Source organism: Larimichthys crocea, chromosome X, assembly GCF_000972845.2.
Source record: "Larimichthys crocea isolate SSNF chromosome X, L_crocea_2.0, whole genome shotgun sequence".
Taxonomy (NCBI): Eukaryota; Metazoa; Chordata; class Actinopteri; family Sciaenidae; genus Larimichthys; species Larimichthys crocea.
In genome coordinates, this window is record NC_040020.1 from 20,911,054 (window position 1) to 20,927,700 (window position 16,647).

The following is a 16,647-nucleotide window of genomic DNA, read 5'->3' on the forward strand; positions in this document are numbered from 1 at the left end:
TAAGACAAAAACCGGATACGGTTCATGCAAAAGTTTGTCTCCTGTTTCACCCGACTATTAACGCAAAATTAACCCTTCAACCTGGAGTTGTTTACATCCACTCGTTACGTAATAAGCAACCAGCGTGAGAAGCTGACAGCAACTTGCATAACTGGAAATGTGAGATTTGATGTACTTTTTAAATGTTTTTATCGATTTTACCGGATGTCCGAGATCCAATCGATCTATCTGAAAAACAGGCAAACATGCGCATTGAAACTTGGACTTTATGAACAAATATTAAGATGTTACTGTGCAAAACGAAGTCTTTATCTAATTAGAAACTGCGTTCTATTTCCATCATCATCTAGCTGAGCAGCAACATTAATGGAACGCGTGCATAAATGAAATCATGTTGATAGCCCTATACCACAAGTAAACAAAGGTTATTAGGAGGGATTTGTTATATCTCTTTTTATTCTGAAATAAAACCGTAAACTACTTGTTCGAAACAAAGAAAAAATAGAAATTAAATTGAAGCCTAAAAGATTACCCCTCGGTATTGTAAAAATTACATAAGCACCTTTTAACCAAGACTTGCAGGTAATGAGAGGTCAAAACTATGGAACAAATCCATATCACCATCAAACTCCCCCGTTGATTAGATCCACTTACAAAATTATTTTGGTTTTTCTGCACATTTATGGTTAAAATTATGTTTTCATAGCTTTTTTGGTAAATTCCAGGGCGCAAATCTACAGACACAAAACAAAATCACACTACAACATGTACTCACATATTTTGCTCCTCTGGGGACCTTATCCTTGAAACTACTAGTATGATGGTTTTTAGCCATCATCTTACCATTCTGACAACAAAAGACACTTTTGGAGGCCAAACCAAAAATCCATCTAAAATTGACCAGTTTAGTCGCCCAGTCCGATACCGCCCATGAAACTATACTATCTAATAATAATTTATGTTCCACATTTAAATAACAAACGTTGATCGTTGTCTGGAGGGGAGGTTTTTTTGCAGGGAAGGAAATGTAAATTGACCATTCTTTGTGCTGTTTGTTGCATATCATGTTCCTTGTTAAGCCTCATGCTAATGTGTGTGTTATCCTTTCAGTGTAATGTGGCAAACAAGACATATCTAACTACAGCCAGTACAAGTAAACGACAAATTTCTGTACGTCGGTCAGAGAGACAAAGCAGCTGCAGCTCACGACAGCATTGTCCATGCTGCAGGACCAAACAGGTTAGAAATCTGGGTTGTTTTTTTATTTTAATCTATTATTTTTCAATGTGGTTTATGTCCCAATTGTTCAAAAGTCCTTATCCAGAAACGAAGGAAATTAGACCTTGACAAATGTAGACATCGTGACAGAATATATTTTCAACACTGATTGTTTTGAGACATGTACTGGCCGATTGCACGTATATAGCGTCATTTCATTACATGAGTTAATTAATAAAGCAGTGCATTTTCCATATAATCTCTGACCAAATTAAAACTTTGCTCTGGAATCTTCACTTTTCTTTTCAACTTGTTAGTTAAGAATTAACTGACGCCCTGGCATCCTCTTTTCTTAATTCTCCAAAAGCACCATCACTTGCTACCCCTACTGCCGGCCCCAGAATGAGAAGGGACCTCTGTAGCCCGTATTCCCAGAAGCCTTCTCCTGGGCATCCAGAGTGCTGAGTCGAGTTTCCACGCTTTCTACCAGCCGTTGGACCTTGGTCCCAAGTTTCCAACATGTTTGTTGAGTTATGATTCTAGACAAAATTCTTTTCAAACGCAAACAAGTGACCATTTTCCATGAAATAGATCAATAATGTTTCATTTCTGTTTCTCTGGTTTTGTTTATGTTCAAGTTATGATCTTTCCCTAGTTATGATCTATTAAAACGATGCACCTGGAGACAAAACATAGCAACCATAGAATGTTTGAATAATAATATATTGTCTATTTTGTTCTAAAATGTGTCTGTCTTGAATGTCTGTAATAATTACTTAGACTTTTATTTTAACGTGTATCTGAATGATAATAATATTAATATTAATGTTGTTATTATTATTGTTATTATTAATAATAGTGTAAAACAATTAGTATGTGTTACTGTGAATTTGCTACAAGTATAAGCCAATAATTTTCTGTAAAAGTACAATAACATGTGTCACAGTGAAGCAGAACTCTCTAGTTTAGAGTATTGAGATATATTTTTATCCCAGTTGAACCTTCGCTCTCATCAGATGCAATAAGAATAACAAACAGCAACAGTTGTGTAAATGATGTGAAAAGTCTAGTTTTAAACTGATATTAACAGTGTTCTCAGATGATGTATATTAAATAATTATTATCACACAGAAAACCTGAGGATGTATTCTAGCACAGGAATACTGCAGACGCTGCACAGAAAGGACGAGGAACAAGGCCTTAATAGGAGGCCCAGCAGCTAATTTCCACTTTGCTTTGCTTAAATTGATACACTAAAACGATGAATAGTAAATGGACTGTACTTATATTGCACCTTTCTAGTCATCTGACCACTGAAACTGCTTTTACATATATCATTCACCCATTCACACACATCCACAGACTGATGGCATTGGCTCCCAAGCAAAGTGCCAACTGCTCATCAGTTTTAGGAGCTAATCATTCATGACTTGAATTTAATTTAATTTAGTAGTAGGTGGAGTTTTGGACTACAACCTTCTGACAATTTGTCCAGGTGGAGGTGGCTTGTAGGTTCTTGACAGAAGCTGGTAGGCGTGGTTATCTACAGGTTGTTGGCTGACACTGGTGGCTACTGCTGTTTGCCAGAGTCTGAAGGTGGAGGCGGCCTCCAGGTTGTAGAATGAGGCTCATAGGTGGAGGTGGAGAGTCTGCAGGTGGGTTGCCTGCAGGTTCAGCATCTAATTAAATGACCACAATCAAACTGACAGACTGAAAACCTGGAGCCAGATGTTTTCATCCAGGAGTCCTTGTTGGGTTCTTGATGTGAGGGAAAACAATGAAGCTACTATGTAAGGTCTGCTGTGTGCTTGATATGAACATGGAGGCAGCAAGTAAGCATGAATGAGGTGGAGGTGGACAATTGAGGCAGCAGTAATCTCGTTCTTTGACTCCGAACAAGTTAATCTGACCTTGACTGTATGTGTTTTATGCAATATAAAAATCAATAGAAATCAATTGTATTCATCTTCCCTTTTGACAAGTATGGTCCCCATCTGGAGAAGCTGTACTCCTTCAAGATGTCATAGCAGTCATGCTGAAATGAGGAAAACAATATTTTAGAGAGCAGATCCAGATCCATTATTTTAGTAGAAGAACCCTATAATGACTCACTAATTTATTTCCATTTCTTTGTGCAGACCTGAAAACTTTTTGCAGGTGGTGACGGCCTGCAGGCTGGTGGCAGAGGAAGGTAGATGGAGGATCAGGCTCCAGCTTCTTGCCAGAGTCTGCAGTTAAATGCGGCCTGAAGGCTGGTGGTAGAGGCTGAAATGTGGAGGGTCAGGGTACAGCTGCTTGCCACAGTCTGCAGGTGGAGGCAGGCTGCAGGCTGTTGGCAAAGTTTGGTAGGTGGATGGTCAGTCTAATTTATTTCTATTTCTTTGTGCAGACCTGAAAACTTTTTGTAAAATGAGAGACTCATGAATCTTTTAGTGACCTTTTTTTCACATTTTCACTTGTCAAGGAAAAGCTCAGGTGTTACTGAGAACATGGACAATAGCTGTGAGACAGTGTGACAGTGGGACATCATTTATTTTTTACACGTCCATGTTTTCAAGAATTTGTCCTCTTGATGAAGTTCAGTGAATCACTGACAGAAAAACCTGTGAGTTTACTGAATGTGTGCTGTTTCATTGACTGCTGTGACTGCTGCTCATTGCTCCTCTCCTCCAGGTGGAGGCGCTGTAGGACAAACAAACACAAGTGGTTTCTTGAGGTTTTTCATGGCAACAAGAAAATCCAAAGCAGTGATGAAGTTGTCAAACATAGAAGGAGCTTGTTGTTGACCGTGTGTGTTGTCCCAGCTGTTTGTTGAACAGTACAAAGAGTGTAAAAAGACTGGGTCCCGGTCAGGGGTGGACTGGGACAAAAATTCAGCCCTGGCATTTTCTGTCCAGACCAGCCCACTACATTATCAGCAGACCCTACATACAGTAGAAGTCCACAAATCTCACGGCATCTCCTGCATACTACAAAGGAGAGTCCTATTCCTTGACAGCAGTTAGCAAATGAAGCACGTAACTATGAACTCAAGGACTAAAACTGACAGCTAGAGCAATCAGTCAATCAGTCTTTATTCATTAGAAATCACAACAGAAGTTATGTCATGACGAGACGGGTGGGATGAGAGAGACTAAACAGGAATAACTCTCATGCTACCCTTTCAGTTTTTAGTCTGTGACTGTGAAAATCTTTTGGTGTAAGCCGAGCATTAGTTAAAACCTGTCTCTCTCTCTCTGTCTGTCTCTCTCATCATAGAAGAACTTCTAGCAGGTCAGGAAAACCTGTTTGACAGGAGATGATGGTAGCAGAGAATATAAAGAGACATTTATGAATTACCAATTGTCATTTTATCACACATATAGTATGTTTATTACATTATTAAGTCATCATCACAAATCAAGTATGAATTCATAGAACATTATAAGACACATGACATACTCAACAAATCAGAGACGTCTCAGTAGCCAAAAGGTGGAGAAGTGGAGGCAGTAAGAGAGCAAGTCCTCGGACATGGACAGATGGGGAACAGCTCCTCAGGCTCTCACATGTCGAGTGGTCAACCTGAGAGGGACATGGATACATTATTAATTCTGAAAAATAAAGAAAATGTTTTTCCTCTGTCCTGCATCTAGAGTTGAAAACTTTTTGGATGGAGAATTGATAATTTAGTGTAAATACGTACACCATTAAGGATCAACACATAAGCACAATACAACTTCTAAAAGCATCAATAAAATGACAAATAATGAATGAGTCCATCCATAATGTGTGATGTGTTTGATTCTGCTTCTTTATTCACAGCTCATTAGTCCATGTCAATGTTTGCTGTTGCTATGGAAACAAGAGACTGCTGACTTTAGCAGCTGTAAGCTAGTTTAGCTAAATCATCTTAATAATAATCCATAATATCACAACTGGGCATATTTAAACAAAATCAACCACAACTACAGTGGTTGATTCTGTCACAGCCCTTCAACTCTGGGCTAATATGTTGTCTAAAATATGCAGTTAATGAGGTCACATCACATTCAATGTAAAAACGTTTTCTTCTTTGTTTTGGACACGTCTCCAAATGTAGCCTATCAGCCCCAGGCTAACGTTACTGACCATGTACGCCTCCACTCGCTCTCTCCCGGCGCAGCAGCACCTGCTGGGGTGGTGACCCCGGCACCAAATAGGTCTGTCAGTTTTGAACATTTAGCAGCTTCCACTTCCAGAGACTTCAGCTTTTTTAACCGCAGTTTTTCAGCGCCACCCGCGTTTCTTGCGCTTATCCATTTTAAACTCAGCGGCAGCCCGTCCCGCCACTCCGGCCCGTGCCATGAGATCCCGCCCACCCTGGTTTGTGTCGTGATTGACAGCACTGTCAGGGCTCACTGAGCCTGTCAGCCCATGATTGATTGACAGTGACAAATATAGACCAATAATATGTGTCGATGCTGGCTACACACGACTAGCCCTCTGTAGCTAATTGGCCAGCAGAATTGGAGGACATAGCGGACCGGACCGGCCCACATTGGTTCAACGGCCCACCGGGACGATGCCAGATAGCCAGTCCACCCCTGCCTGCACCCTATATGAGCCATCAGCCACTGTCAGAGTATAGTGTGTTTAAATTCAGGTACACCTTCTCCGAGAACAACCATTCAGCTGTGTGTAGAGCTAAGTGTGTGTGTGTTTGCCAAATCATCTTTAAGTGATCGCCAGAATAAATCCATAACTCCTGCTTCATCATTTAGTGAATAAGCTCTACATTTCATTTATAATAGGATCACTGTTCAGGAGCATTTCTGCATTTTATCATTCATTCATTGAACAGACAGAGCCTCCTAATTGAGATGCTCAGTAAATTATGTTGATGATTTGATTTGTGCTTTATTAAAACAAAACAAAACACTGTAATGACCTAATTTCTCCACTTACATTCTTTTCCAGTCCAGTAGCAGAATTATATTTTGTCTGTCTCACTTGGTGGCAGTGCAAGTGGATTGTATGCAAACTTATGACCAGAGTTTACATTAGCTTTATGGAAATGACTAAAGCCTAAATGTATTTTTTTTCAGTAAAACTAAAGAAAAAGAAAAAATATTTTTTGAAGCATGAGACAATAATCTGTTATGTTACATTTTATTGGCTAAAGTAAACTGGAAATGTGATTCCCACTTCCTTTGAGCAAAGTGAAAATCCTTCGCCTTTTGAGTTGGGTCAACAGATGGACCAAACCAAATACATAATTATCAGTATAATTTTCTTAAATGATTCATCCCAGTGTGTTGGTATGCTGTTGAACACTCTAAACAGACATCTCCTCCTACAGAAGTAAGGGTTACATGTTCTGGACTGGAGGACTAGTTTCTGCAGTACAGCAGGTTGATGCGGTTGATGTCGTTCTGGCTCATCTGTCTGGCCGTACCAAACACAGCGTTGGGGTCTGGAACAGCCACCATGGTGGGATTGTAGTTGTCTTTGGAGAAAGCCAGCCTTAAAGGAAGAGATGACCAGAGTCATTTTATTTATGTTATTTTACACAGAAATTTTCCTTTTAAGTGATGTTCTTAAATGTTAAATAGAAACAGAACAAAATATAATTGGTGAAGTATTATCTTGAAGCAAAAATGAGGATGAATATCAGCATTACAATAAACCAGTTACTATTTTGACTTCCAATATTTTATTTATATTTAGTTATTATGCTGATAATAGTGTATAATAGTGTAAAAAACATCAACCTGTATTACCTCAATATCAGGTCATTACCCCATTAATGCCACCATATTAACATTTTTTGTTAGCAGGTAAGGGATGCTCTGTACAATAAAGGATATGTCCAGTTTCAGAGACTTAACACAACAGATGGATATAGTGAGCATAACACAATTAAACTGCAGATGGAAAGATAATTTAACATGGATTATTCTAGTTAAACTGACCTGCCGTAGTGCATCACAGAGTCGTAGTCGTATGGAGTCCCCTGGTTCAGAGTGTCGATCTTGTTAAAGTTGTATTCCTCACCTGCAGTGGTGGAAGAAGTATTAACATTAACAAAATGCCATCAAACCTCCAAATCCACAGTTCACTGTTGATGTTTTACTACTCTCATCACTGCAGCCTACCTTTGATGACATTCTGTAACAGGACCTGGATGTGCAGGTCCCTGTCGGAGCGACACTGCTCATGGGTGAAGCCCAGGGCGTGGAGCAGCTCATGCTGGACCGTTCCATAATAAATGCAGCCCCGACGGCTCAGAGACACTGTCTGACCGTTGCCCTGGAGACCTATACAGGAGTAGCATCTGCAGAGTTGTTGGATAGGACACCCACTAAAGACTATATTACATTAACAGATAAGACTCTACGTACCCATCCAGAGACTGGATGTAGAGGTAGTCCCTCTGGTTGGTGCGGGGGATGAAGTGAATGCAGGTGGAGTAAGAGAAGGAGTTGATGCCTCTTTTGATGACATCCAGCTCCTGAGAAGCTGGAGGACAAAACACAGCAATGAGAACCATGGGTTGAAAAAAAAGCCTGAGAGGGACATCATTTGATATTTTTCTTACTGTCAACAAATCCCATTAAAAGACTGAAACCAACAATGTGTCTCTCAGTACTGTTAAACATTTTTGCCCTGTCTGTGGCTCCTTAAGAAGTTCCTTCTTAAGAATTGTGAGCAGTTCAAGTCTTTGTAAAGACCTGGCAGAGCTTATAGGAGTGGGGGGTAGTCCACTGTGATGATGACTGATGTATATTCCCTTGGTAGAACGTGTGGTCTGTAGAGTACTCTGTTTTGTCAGATTAATATTCAAAAAAAGAGTCACCTGGTTGAATGCCTGTTCAGTATTATTATTATTATAGCTCCTGATATTTCAGATGTCCTGTCTATTATCCAGCTCTTATATGTTGGCTAGCAGGACGCTTGCCAGAGAAGATCCATGCGGCCATGCACACAGTTGGTTAAAAATCCCTCCATGATATGGTCTTGCTTGTTTTTGCAGTCAGGGTCATAGCTGGTGTTTCGCTCAGTGTTTACTGCAATGCTTGACCAGCCAGGTAACTGAGTCAGCAGGAGGAGCTTACAAAGTGCTGAGTAACCATTCCCTATCTTGATGACTGCCTCAGAGTCGTTTGTTACCACAGTCTTGTCTGTTCTTTACCTTTATTATTTGTTCAGCTTCGTTGTCTTTGTTCTTAGCTGTTATGTTTATTTCAGTGTAAGTATATTAAAATATAACAAAAGAAAAAAAACTTAAAAACTGAATATTAGAAGGTACTTGCAGTAGTGGTTAGCGATGGCATAGGGAATATAAACATTGCCGTCTGTAGATTTAGGCCACCTAGGACCAGGCATGATGCACCGTTTGAGGTTCCTCGTCGTGCGACGGCGAGACGCGGCAATGTCACACTTTATCATCATACCATCTTGATTATGGCCTGCAGAGAATGTGAGAAAAAGAAATGGCAGAGTAATAATATGTTATTAAATAATAATATGCTACAGAGACAGTGGTACTGCATTCAAATTATTAGAGTTTAAAGCACACAAGAGCCAAACTGTATCCAGTAACGACAGTTTTTAAGCTAAATAACCTACTCAGTTACTATTACAATTCACAGCACACACCCTGCATGTAGCTAGTGATACGGCTGGGAATACATGAAGTACACCGGGGATTGTGTGCAAGTTTCAGGCAGCTTCTAGACTTTCCAAATGTTATAAGACCAAATGGTTAAAAATTCAGATTCTGGAAAGAGTCATTTTGCAGGGAAAAAAACTATCCAGCATTTTAAGCCGCTTCTTTTAAAGTCTCCAAAGTCACTCTGGGCCAATGTGCATCATGTGATGTTGTCATTACAGTTTTCCACTATGTTGAAATTGGCATCAAAGCATTCCTAGCTGTTTGATTGCTACAGTGGTACAAAATTGAGTCTTAGCTGAGTGTGTGCGCAATTGCTATGTGGTCACATTGGCAAACTACTATATACTACATAATACTATACCAGAATACAGCTCAACCCTCCTCTATGGATCAGGGGAATTGCAAAACTTTGTGCAAGAGAACTCAAAAGTATTGTGAGGTAGTGCAAATGAATTTCAGGAAAATAATTCCCACTCTGGTCCTTTAGGGTCCTGGTGTTGTGGATGCTGGTTCAGTGCTCTCTCGTGGCTTACTGTGTTAAATAATTAGTAACACCAATGCTTTTTCTACAGTGACAAAGTAAAAACATCTGTTGTAAAAAATATTTATACAATGATGACTTTAACTATGTAACTTGGCTCTACCTTGAGCACAAGAAACTCTGGGTAATTCAGTAAATATGCAATGATCAAGCTGGAAAATGTAGTTTTTGTGTCTCCTTAACAGCTTATAGTGTAAAATGACACAATCATATTTTTGCAGTTTGTGCCTCTATCAAGCGTTCACTGGGTCTCACTGAGGTTGTTGTTGACTTTCTCCAGTTGCTCTGTGCCAGTCAGGTCTCCCTCATCTTCATCATTATTATCTCCACTTGCTTTCCTCACAACCTGCAAACAGTGTGACAACATTTCTGTCGTGTTATAAAGCAACCAGTGGAGGAGAAAATATTACTGACATCTGATGGAAATGTTTTCTATGGCAACAGTCAGGTCAAGTGTTTGTGAAGTATTTTTACCTTGGAAACTGAAATCTGGACTGACTGTTGAGCAATCCCAGAACCCATTGGCTATTGTCTTATTGCAAATGTTGATTTAGAAAGATTAATAGAGTGACTTTAATCTAAAGGATCTGAGCTGGTAATATAGCAGACAGAAAAAAAGTAAAATTTGTAATAGTAAGCATAGTAAGTAAGTAAGAATAGTAAGTACCCTGTGGTACGATTAAAAAATTAAAAACTTTCTGTTCTACCTGCAAATATGTCTGCAGTCAAAGTTTCCTGGTAAAATTACTTAAAGTCAAAATGATACTGGAGTAACATGAAGATCAACCACTTGCCTGAAAGCTCCAGCTGTTGGACTTACCCCCGCCTCAGTCCAGGCTGTGACCGCAAACAAGGCCAGGAGAGCCAGGATGCACTTTATCGCAGCCATGTTACCCAAAAACCTGCAGGCTGAAACAGACCACCAGACCGAATCACAAAGCAGCATTAGTGTTTGGAGCGTTAGAAGCAGGCAGGCAGTATTATTCCCCTTACCTTTAGAAATGTGATGGTCTGTGAGGGCGTCTTTTTCTTTTATAGCATAATATTCAGAGATCCACCTTCAGCAGAACATGCCCAGAGCATTGCCTTTCTAATCCTGCAAATAAAGATGCTATTTACCTTGTTAAACCTCAATAATGTGAAGTTCATTTTTCACATCTTTCTTGCTGACACTGAGGTCCACCCTTAGCAGATACACTGTATGAGTGTCCTAATCCAGGAAGACAAATGTTTAAGGTTGTCATTGATGTTGATTAAGTGCCGTTACTGCTTTGACTTCACTCTGTGGAAACATATAGAGTCATTTAAGGATCCTGTGGTAGTGTCCTTAAAAAGGTCGCAGAGGTTGACAGCAGATCACTGAAACACTGCCAGAAGTATCTGTTCTGTGTATTTATTTTTTATTTAACCATTATTTAACCAGGAAAGGTCCTATTGAGATTAAAAACCTCTTTTTCAGCAGAGTTTGACAGGTAAGTGCTGTTATAGATGCCTTATTAGAGCTCCGAGGTGTCATTCAGCCTGACTCATGTCCACTGATGATCCACGGCTTTGTCGATATTCAGTCTGATCCATTATTCATCCTTAATGAACGTCTACTGACGCACTCCGACATAGACTTGACCATGATTGGTTTCTTATGTAAAGCTATAGTGAAGTCATGTCATCGTGACCAGAGAATGACGCCAGACTGTGTGTGCCTCCCTGTGCTTTGTTTACATAGCTGATCCAGTTGTAGGTGGTTATAAGTGCCGGTTCCAACTGTGTGAGGATAGACATATAGCACTTGCTTCTTATCTCATCTTATTCAGTGCATTCAGGATTCAGTATTTTGACCAAAGCAGAGTTGGGGACAAAGGTGTTTTTAATGACTTTTACATTGTTTCTGTCCAGTTTAAATGTAGCTATAATGATCTGTGACGTAACATTACTGGTTTTGTAAATGGAATCTGGAAGACTGTCGCAACCATTAGTTTTGGACTGAGATGCTACCACTATTTATTCCAAGTTTTATTAGTGTTACCATCGACAATTTTACTGTAATACTACTTTTACCAGTAGTACCACCAATGCCTGCAACTACATCCAATTCAGCTGCTATCACTATAAGGACTACTGCTATGATTACTTAAAGACTGTAGTTCAGTATACAGTCAATGTCACAGAAATGCTTCTGCAAAGACTTGTTGGTCTCTCAGGAATGATGCTAGAGTGATTTAGGTTGTATCCTTCACTCTGACCGGAGTTCTTTATTTCTCTGGGTGATTTCTCCTCAGAGAAAAGACACAACAACACAACAGACACAAAGGCTCTGTTAAGGTCCAGTCTTTTTTGCTTTGAGTTTCATAGCCATGCTGATGACACTCAGGTATGTATTTCTGTATCCCCTCATGACTTCAGTCCAATTCATTGGTTAGTGTGTTGTTTATATAACATAAATATATGTATGTCACACACACCTCCAGGTGAAAAACCTTGAGTTTTGACTTTTGAAGCACACGTTAGAAATGCCGCCAAAAGACTATTTTATCATCTTAGAAACATTGCAAGGGCATTCCTCTCTTAGGCCAACAGAGAAAAATACTGTATGCTTGACTACCGCAGTGCTGTACTGGTTTCAGGCTGAGGCTGCAAACAGGGTCAGGAGACCCAGGATGTTACCAAAAAAATCTGCAGGCTGACACAAACCACCAGTCAGACACAAAACACAAAGCAGCGTCAGTGTTTAGAGTGTTAGGAGCAGGCAGGCAGTAATATTACCTTACCTTTAGTTCAGATAAAAAAGTAGAAAATGTGATGCTGTGTGAAGAAGTCTTCGTCACTTATACCAAAACATGCAGAGACCCACCGTCAGCAGACCCCTGACAGATAATTGTCTCCCTAATCCTGCAAAAAGGATATTTACCTTGTTAAACCTCAATAAACCTGAAGTAATATTTGTCCTGTTGCAGGTCCGCCCTTAGTAAATATATAACTATTATGATATGATCCAAAGTTGCTGAAGTGTTTAATGTTCATATTGATCTTGACTAAGCGTTCTAACTGCTCTGAGATTAAGTGGTCACCCTGTGGTAACATATAGGGAGGGTACAGATGCTGTGGAAGTGTTCTTAAAGAGGTCACAGAGGCTGACAGCAGGTCACTGAAACATTCCCAGATCAGTCCTCAGGTTTAAAGGTGTCCCTTCTGTGTGTTTGTCCTTAATAAACCTCAGTTGACTTCAATCAATCAATCAATCAGTCTTTATTTATATAGCACTTTTCAAACAAATCAAATGCTATTCTAAGTGCTTCACAAGTGATTGAAAAATGGACATGGAGAGTAATGCACACCTTAAAAAAATAATAATTATAATGTCGTTAAGACAAGAAAAGGTAAGCAAGCAAGATTATAGTAATGAATAGAATAGATTATTCTGATAGAGAATAAAATATTAGAATAGATAAATAATAATGATCAATAGTAAAATGTTATTTAGATAGAAAAAATATAAAAAAAACAATATGATGATAATAAATAAAAATAAAATGTAAAGAATAAAACCATAAAATTAGAAAACTACATAAAAGCAAGGCTGAATAGTTTGTAGTTTTAAAAAGCTTCCAGATCCTCTGGAAGGCTCGTCCAGCTGTTTGGAGCTTAATGACTGAAAGTAACATCACCAGATGTTTTTGTTCTGCTTGGTGGAACAGCTGGAAGAGAAGAACCAGCGGATCAGAGGGGTCTTCATGGTTCATAAATCAAAAGCTTTCTGAAAGGTGGTCCGGTTTACGGCCATGTAGTGACACCGGTGTCTCTAATAACAAGGAATTCCTGAAAGTGACACAGAAACTAAGAAAACTATAAATCATATTTTTCTGTCATTAGAAAATTGCTTTTCAAATAATGAGACAATGATCAGATATTTTTTGATGAATGTTTATTGATTAACATGAATTAAACATGTGATTCCCACCACCTTTGAGCACACAGGGGAAAATCCTTCACTCATAAATCAAGAATTTCTGTGTTTAGGAAAAAAAAAAGTCGACTGATGGATATTGGATAGATATTCTGTCATTAAGTGAACAAAATAAATGATTATCTGCATAGTTATTTTAAATGATTTATCCTCATGAACAGACTTTTCCAAATTCTTCCACTACAGAGGTTACATTAGTGGATGAATATTGGTCAAAGAAACATCAGCGTCACATGTTCTGGACTGGAGGACTAGTTTCTGCAGTACAGCAGGTTGATGCGGTTGATGTCGTTCTGGCTCATCTGTCTGGCCGTACCAAACACAGAGTTGGGGTTTGGAACAGCCACCATGGTGGGGTTGTAGTTGTCTTTGGAGAAAGCCAGCCTTAAAGGAAGAGACGACCAGAGTCATTTTATTTATGTTATTCAAACTGATTTTTTTCCTGCTAAGTGATGTTCGGTAGAATAAAGGATAAGTCCAGCTTCAGAAGCTCAACACAACAGATTAAACTGCAGATGGAAAGATAATTTAACATGGATTAATCTAGTTAAACTGACCTGCCGTAGTGCATCACAGAGTCGTAGTCGTATGGAGTCCCCTGGTTCAGAGTGTTGATCTTGTTAAAGTTGTATTGCTGATCTGTAGTGTTGGATAAAGTATGAACACCCTTTACTTAAGTAATGATAGCAATAACACAGTGTAAAAATATTGTGTTACAAGTAACAGTTCAGTTTAAATTGAAGTAAACATAACATGACTGTACTTGAATAAATGTATGTACCACTGTTGGTATGTTGCTGATTAGTCAGCAAACAAAGGTCGGTGAATAAATCAGTGTTTGTCTTTATTGAGAGTGATTCAGTTACATTATATATAGTCAGAAATACTACCCTTACATATGACAGTTTCATTATTTAAAAATGTTCACTGCTGATGTTTTAGTATTTAAAAAAATGACAGAAAGCTGTGAGGAATGAATTTTCTCTGCCTCTTCATCACTGCAGCCTACCTTTGATAACATTCTGCAGCAAGACCCGGATGTGCTGGTCCCTGTCGGAGCGACACTGCTCATGGTTGAAGCCCAGGGCGTGGAGCAGCTCATGCTGGACCGTTCCATAATAAATGCAGCCCTGACGGCTCAGAGACACTGTCTGACCGTTGCCCTGGCGACCTACGTAGGAGTAGCATCTGCAGAGATGTTGGATAGGACAGTCGTTGCTTTCTTATTCTATGTTGTTCCAGGATATGATTGGCACTGACACATAAAAATGTACCACCTACTAAAGACTATTACATTAACAGACAAGGCTCATCCTCTACGTACCCATCCAGAGACTGGATATGGAGGTAGTCCCTCTGGTTAGTGCGGGGGAAGAAGCGAATACAGGTGGAGTAAGAGAAGGAGTTGATGCCTCGTTTGATGAGATCCAGCTCCTGAGAAGCTGGAGGACAAAACAAGCACAAGCAATGAAAACCATAGGCTGAATAATCAGTCAACTTGCCAACAAATCCCATAATGTCCCTCAATACTCTTTCATCCCTGAAGAGGTCAGTCTTTTAAAAAAGGGGGCACAAATGTATAGTTTTCTTTTATAGACCGTTCAGTCATTTCCTGGGTACTGTAGTCTTTAGCTACTGCTATTCAAACAGGAGGTTTGGGACTATTTTCAGGAGCAGATTAATCCACATTTGGTGCTTTAGTATTTCCAACAGCAGAATGACGTGGGATTAAGCTAAGAACAGTGTGACTCATTGTTTTGTTTTTCAAAGTTTTTGAACAATACTGCAGCTCTATAGCACAGAGAAAGATTAAATGCATTCAGATTTGTGGCCAAAAAATATATATATGAAATTTCACAAGCCTTATTCTAAAAAATTAAAAATGTGTCCATGCAACACTGTACAGGGCAATATGTGATGATACTTACAGTAGTGGTTAGCGATGACATAGGGAATATAAACCTTGCCATCTGTGGCTTTTGGCCACATACAACCATTGCGGACACAGGGGTCAGCGTTCCTCAGGGTGGGAAGACGAGACACGGCAATGTCACCGTTTACCTCGATACCGTCCCGAAGACGGTCTGCAGAGAATGTGAGAAGAAGAAATAGCAGTGACAATTAGATATTACAATATATGATGCCTTCAGAAACACTTATAATACTAATATACTAATACATCCTAATACTTGAAGAAGTATTATGATTTGAAGCTTCAACTGATTCTGCCTGTTCACAAAATGAAATTAAATAAAACATTTATTTGAGTCAAATAGCTTAAACTCGATCAGTTTGGTTGTAGATTTGGTTTTATAAATTGCTATTAAACCCAAATTCTTAATATAATATGTTGAAAAAAAATCCTTAAAAGGCTATTGAGCTTATATAGACTCAAGATATTTTGACACGAAAATACTGGACCATATTAATGTTATTATTAACACCTCTGCTTTGCTGTTCTAATGAAAAAGGTGATTTCAGTCATCCCAGCTCCACAATGTGTTTGTGTCAGTATGATGCATTCTCTGTGTCTCACTGAGTTTGTTGTTGGCTTTCTCCAGCTGCTCTGTGACGGTCAGGTCTCCTTCAGCTTCATCATTTTTGTCACTGCTCGCTTTCTTTACAACCTGCAAACAGAGTGACAGTATTGTTTTTTATTATCAAGCAACCAGCAGAGGAGAAAATATTACTATCTTACATCCAATGTTCCATCCATTGTTTCGTATGGCAGTTGCCAGTTGTTTGTAAAGCACCGTGGAAATCTGGACACCAGTATAGTGACTAACAGACTGCACACACTGTTTCATTTGTTTAATTGTTTTTAATTGGTTGAATTATTTTGATGAAGTCTATTAAATTGAGCGTGGTGTATGAATTGTGTTAATTGTCTTGCCCATGTTAAAGTTTGAGTGACTTTACTCTGGAGCTTAGACACATAGACTGGGTATGTTGCTGAGCTCCTGAGGCACTCATACCATCACAAATAATTAGAATTATAGTTGTGTAGCCTAAAAATACATCTTAACAAGTGAGCAAAAGAATAATATTGTGCAAGTACTACTTAATATTTATTACAAAATCATTAAATATGTCTATCATATCAAAAATGCACTTAATATTCAGGTGAGATATTTTTTGGTCAACTCTAAACAAGATCAAGAGTGAACCTCTAACATCAACTTTTAACCTAACAATGAGATGTCGCTGAGGTAGTCAAAACACTAAAAGTTACAGTTAATAATCATTTATACTGAGCAACCTCTATCTGTACAGTAGAGAACTTTTTGCTCT

General features: G+C 39.0%; 2 protein-coding genes and 1 long non-coding RNA gene across 4 annotated transcripts; all 3 read right to left on the minus strand.

Moving 5' to 3' along the window:
- Positions 1-2,197: 2,197 nt before the first annotated feature.
- On the minus strand, positions 2,198-5,528 carry LOC109139090 (uncharacterized). 2 transcript variants are annotated; one of them, XR_003462946.1, is made up of 4 exons: positions 5,329-5,528; positions 4,660-4,782; positions 3,359-3,900; positions 2,198-3,253 (listed from the first exon to the last, which is right to left on the minus strand). It is a non-coding gene; the product is annotated as an uncharacterized LOC109139090 (long non-coding RNA). The 2 variants fall into 2 exon arrangements; XR_003462945.1 differs by lacking the exon at positions 3,359-3,900.
- An 845-nt stretch (positions 5,529-6,373) lies between these two features.
- Positions 6,374-10,284, minus strand: LOC109139088 (low choriolytic enzyme). The gene is made up of 7 exons (XM_019261489.2): positions 10,216-10,284; positions 9,651-9,741; positions 8,493-8,648; positions 7,581-7,698; positions 7,335-7,513; positions 7,152-7,233; positions 6,374-6,702 (listed from the first exon to the last, which is right to left on the minus strand). Exons 1-7 carry the CDS (start codon positions 10,282-10,284, stop codon positions 6,570-6,572), a joined length of 828 nt encoding a protein of 275 aa, XP_019117034.2. The 3' UTR covers positions 6,374-6,569.
- A 3,136-nt stretch (positions 10,285-13,420) lies between these two features.
- LOC104925518 (high choriolytic enzyme 2) lies at positions 13,421-15,453 on the minus strand (the record flags this gene model as incomplete). Its single annotated transcript, XM_027283444.1, has 5 exons — positions 13,421-13,740; positions 13,914-13,995; positions 14,366-14,544; positions 14,681-14,798; positions 15,285-15,453. Coding segments are annotated over 5 exons (681 nt in total), but the record flags the coding sequence as incomplete, so codon positions are not given.
- Positions 15,454-16,647: the final 1,194 nt, after the last annotated feature.

Coding starts and splice junctions, on each gene's coding strand:
- LOC109139088 (XM_019261489.2), bottom strand. CDS start 10,284: ATGGCTGCGATAAAGTGCATCCTGGCTCTCCTGGCCTTGTTTGCGGTC. Junction 7,514..7,580: donor TACATCCAGTCTCTGGATGG/GTACGTAGAGTC, acceptor ACAACTCTGCAG/ATGCTACTCCTGTATAGGTC. Junction 6,703..7,151: donor TCTGTGATGCACTACGGCAG/GTCAGTTTAACT, acceptor TCTTCCTTTAAG/GCTGGCTTTCTCCAAAGACA.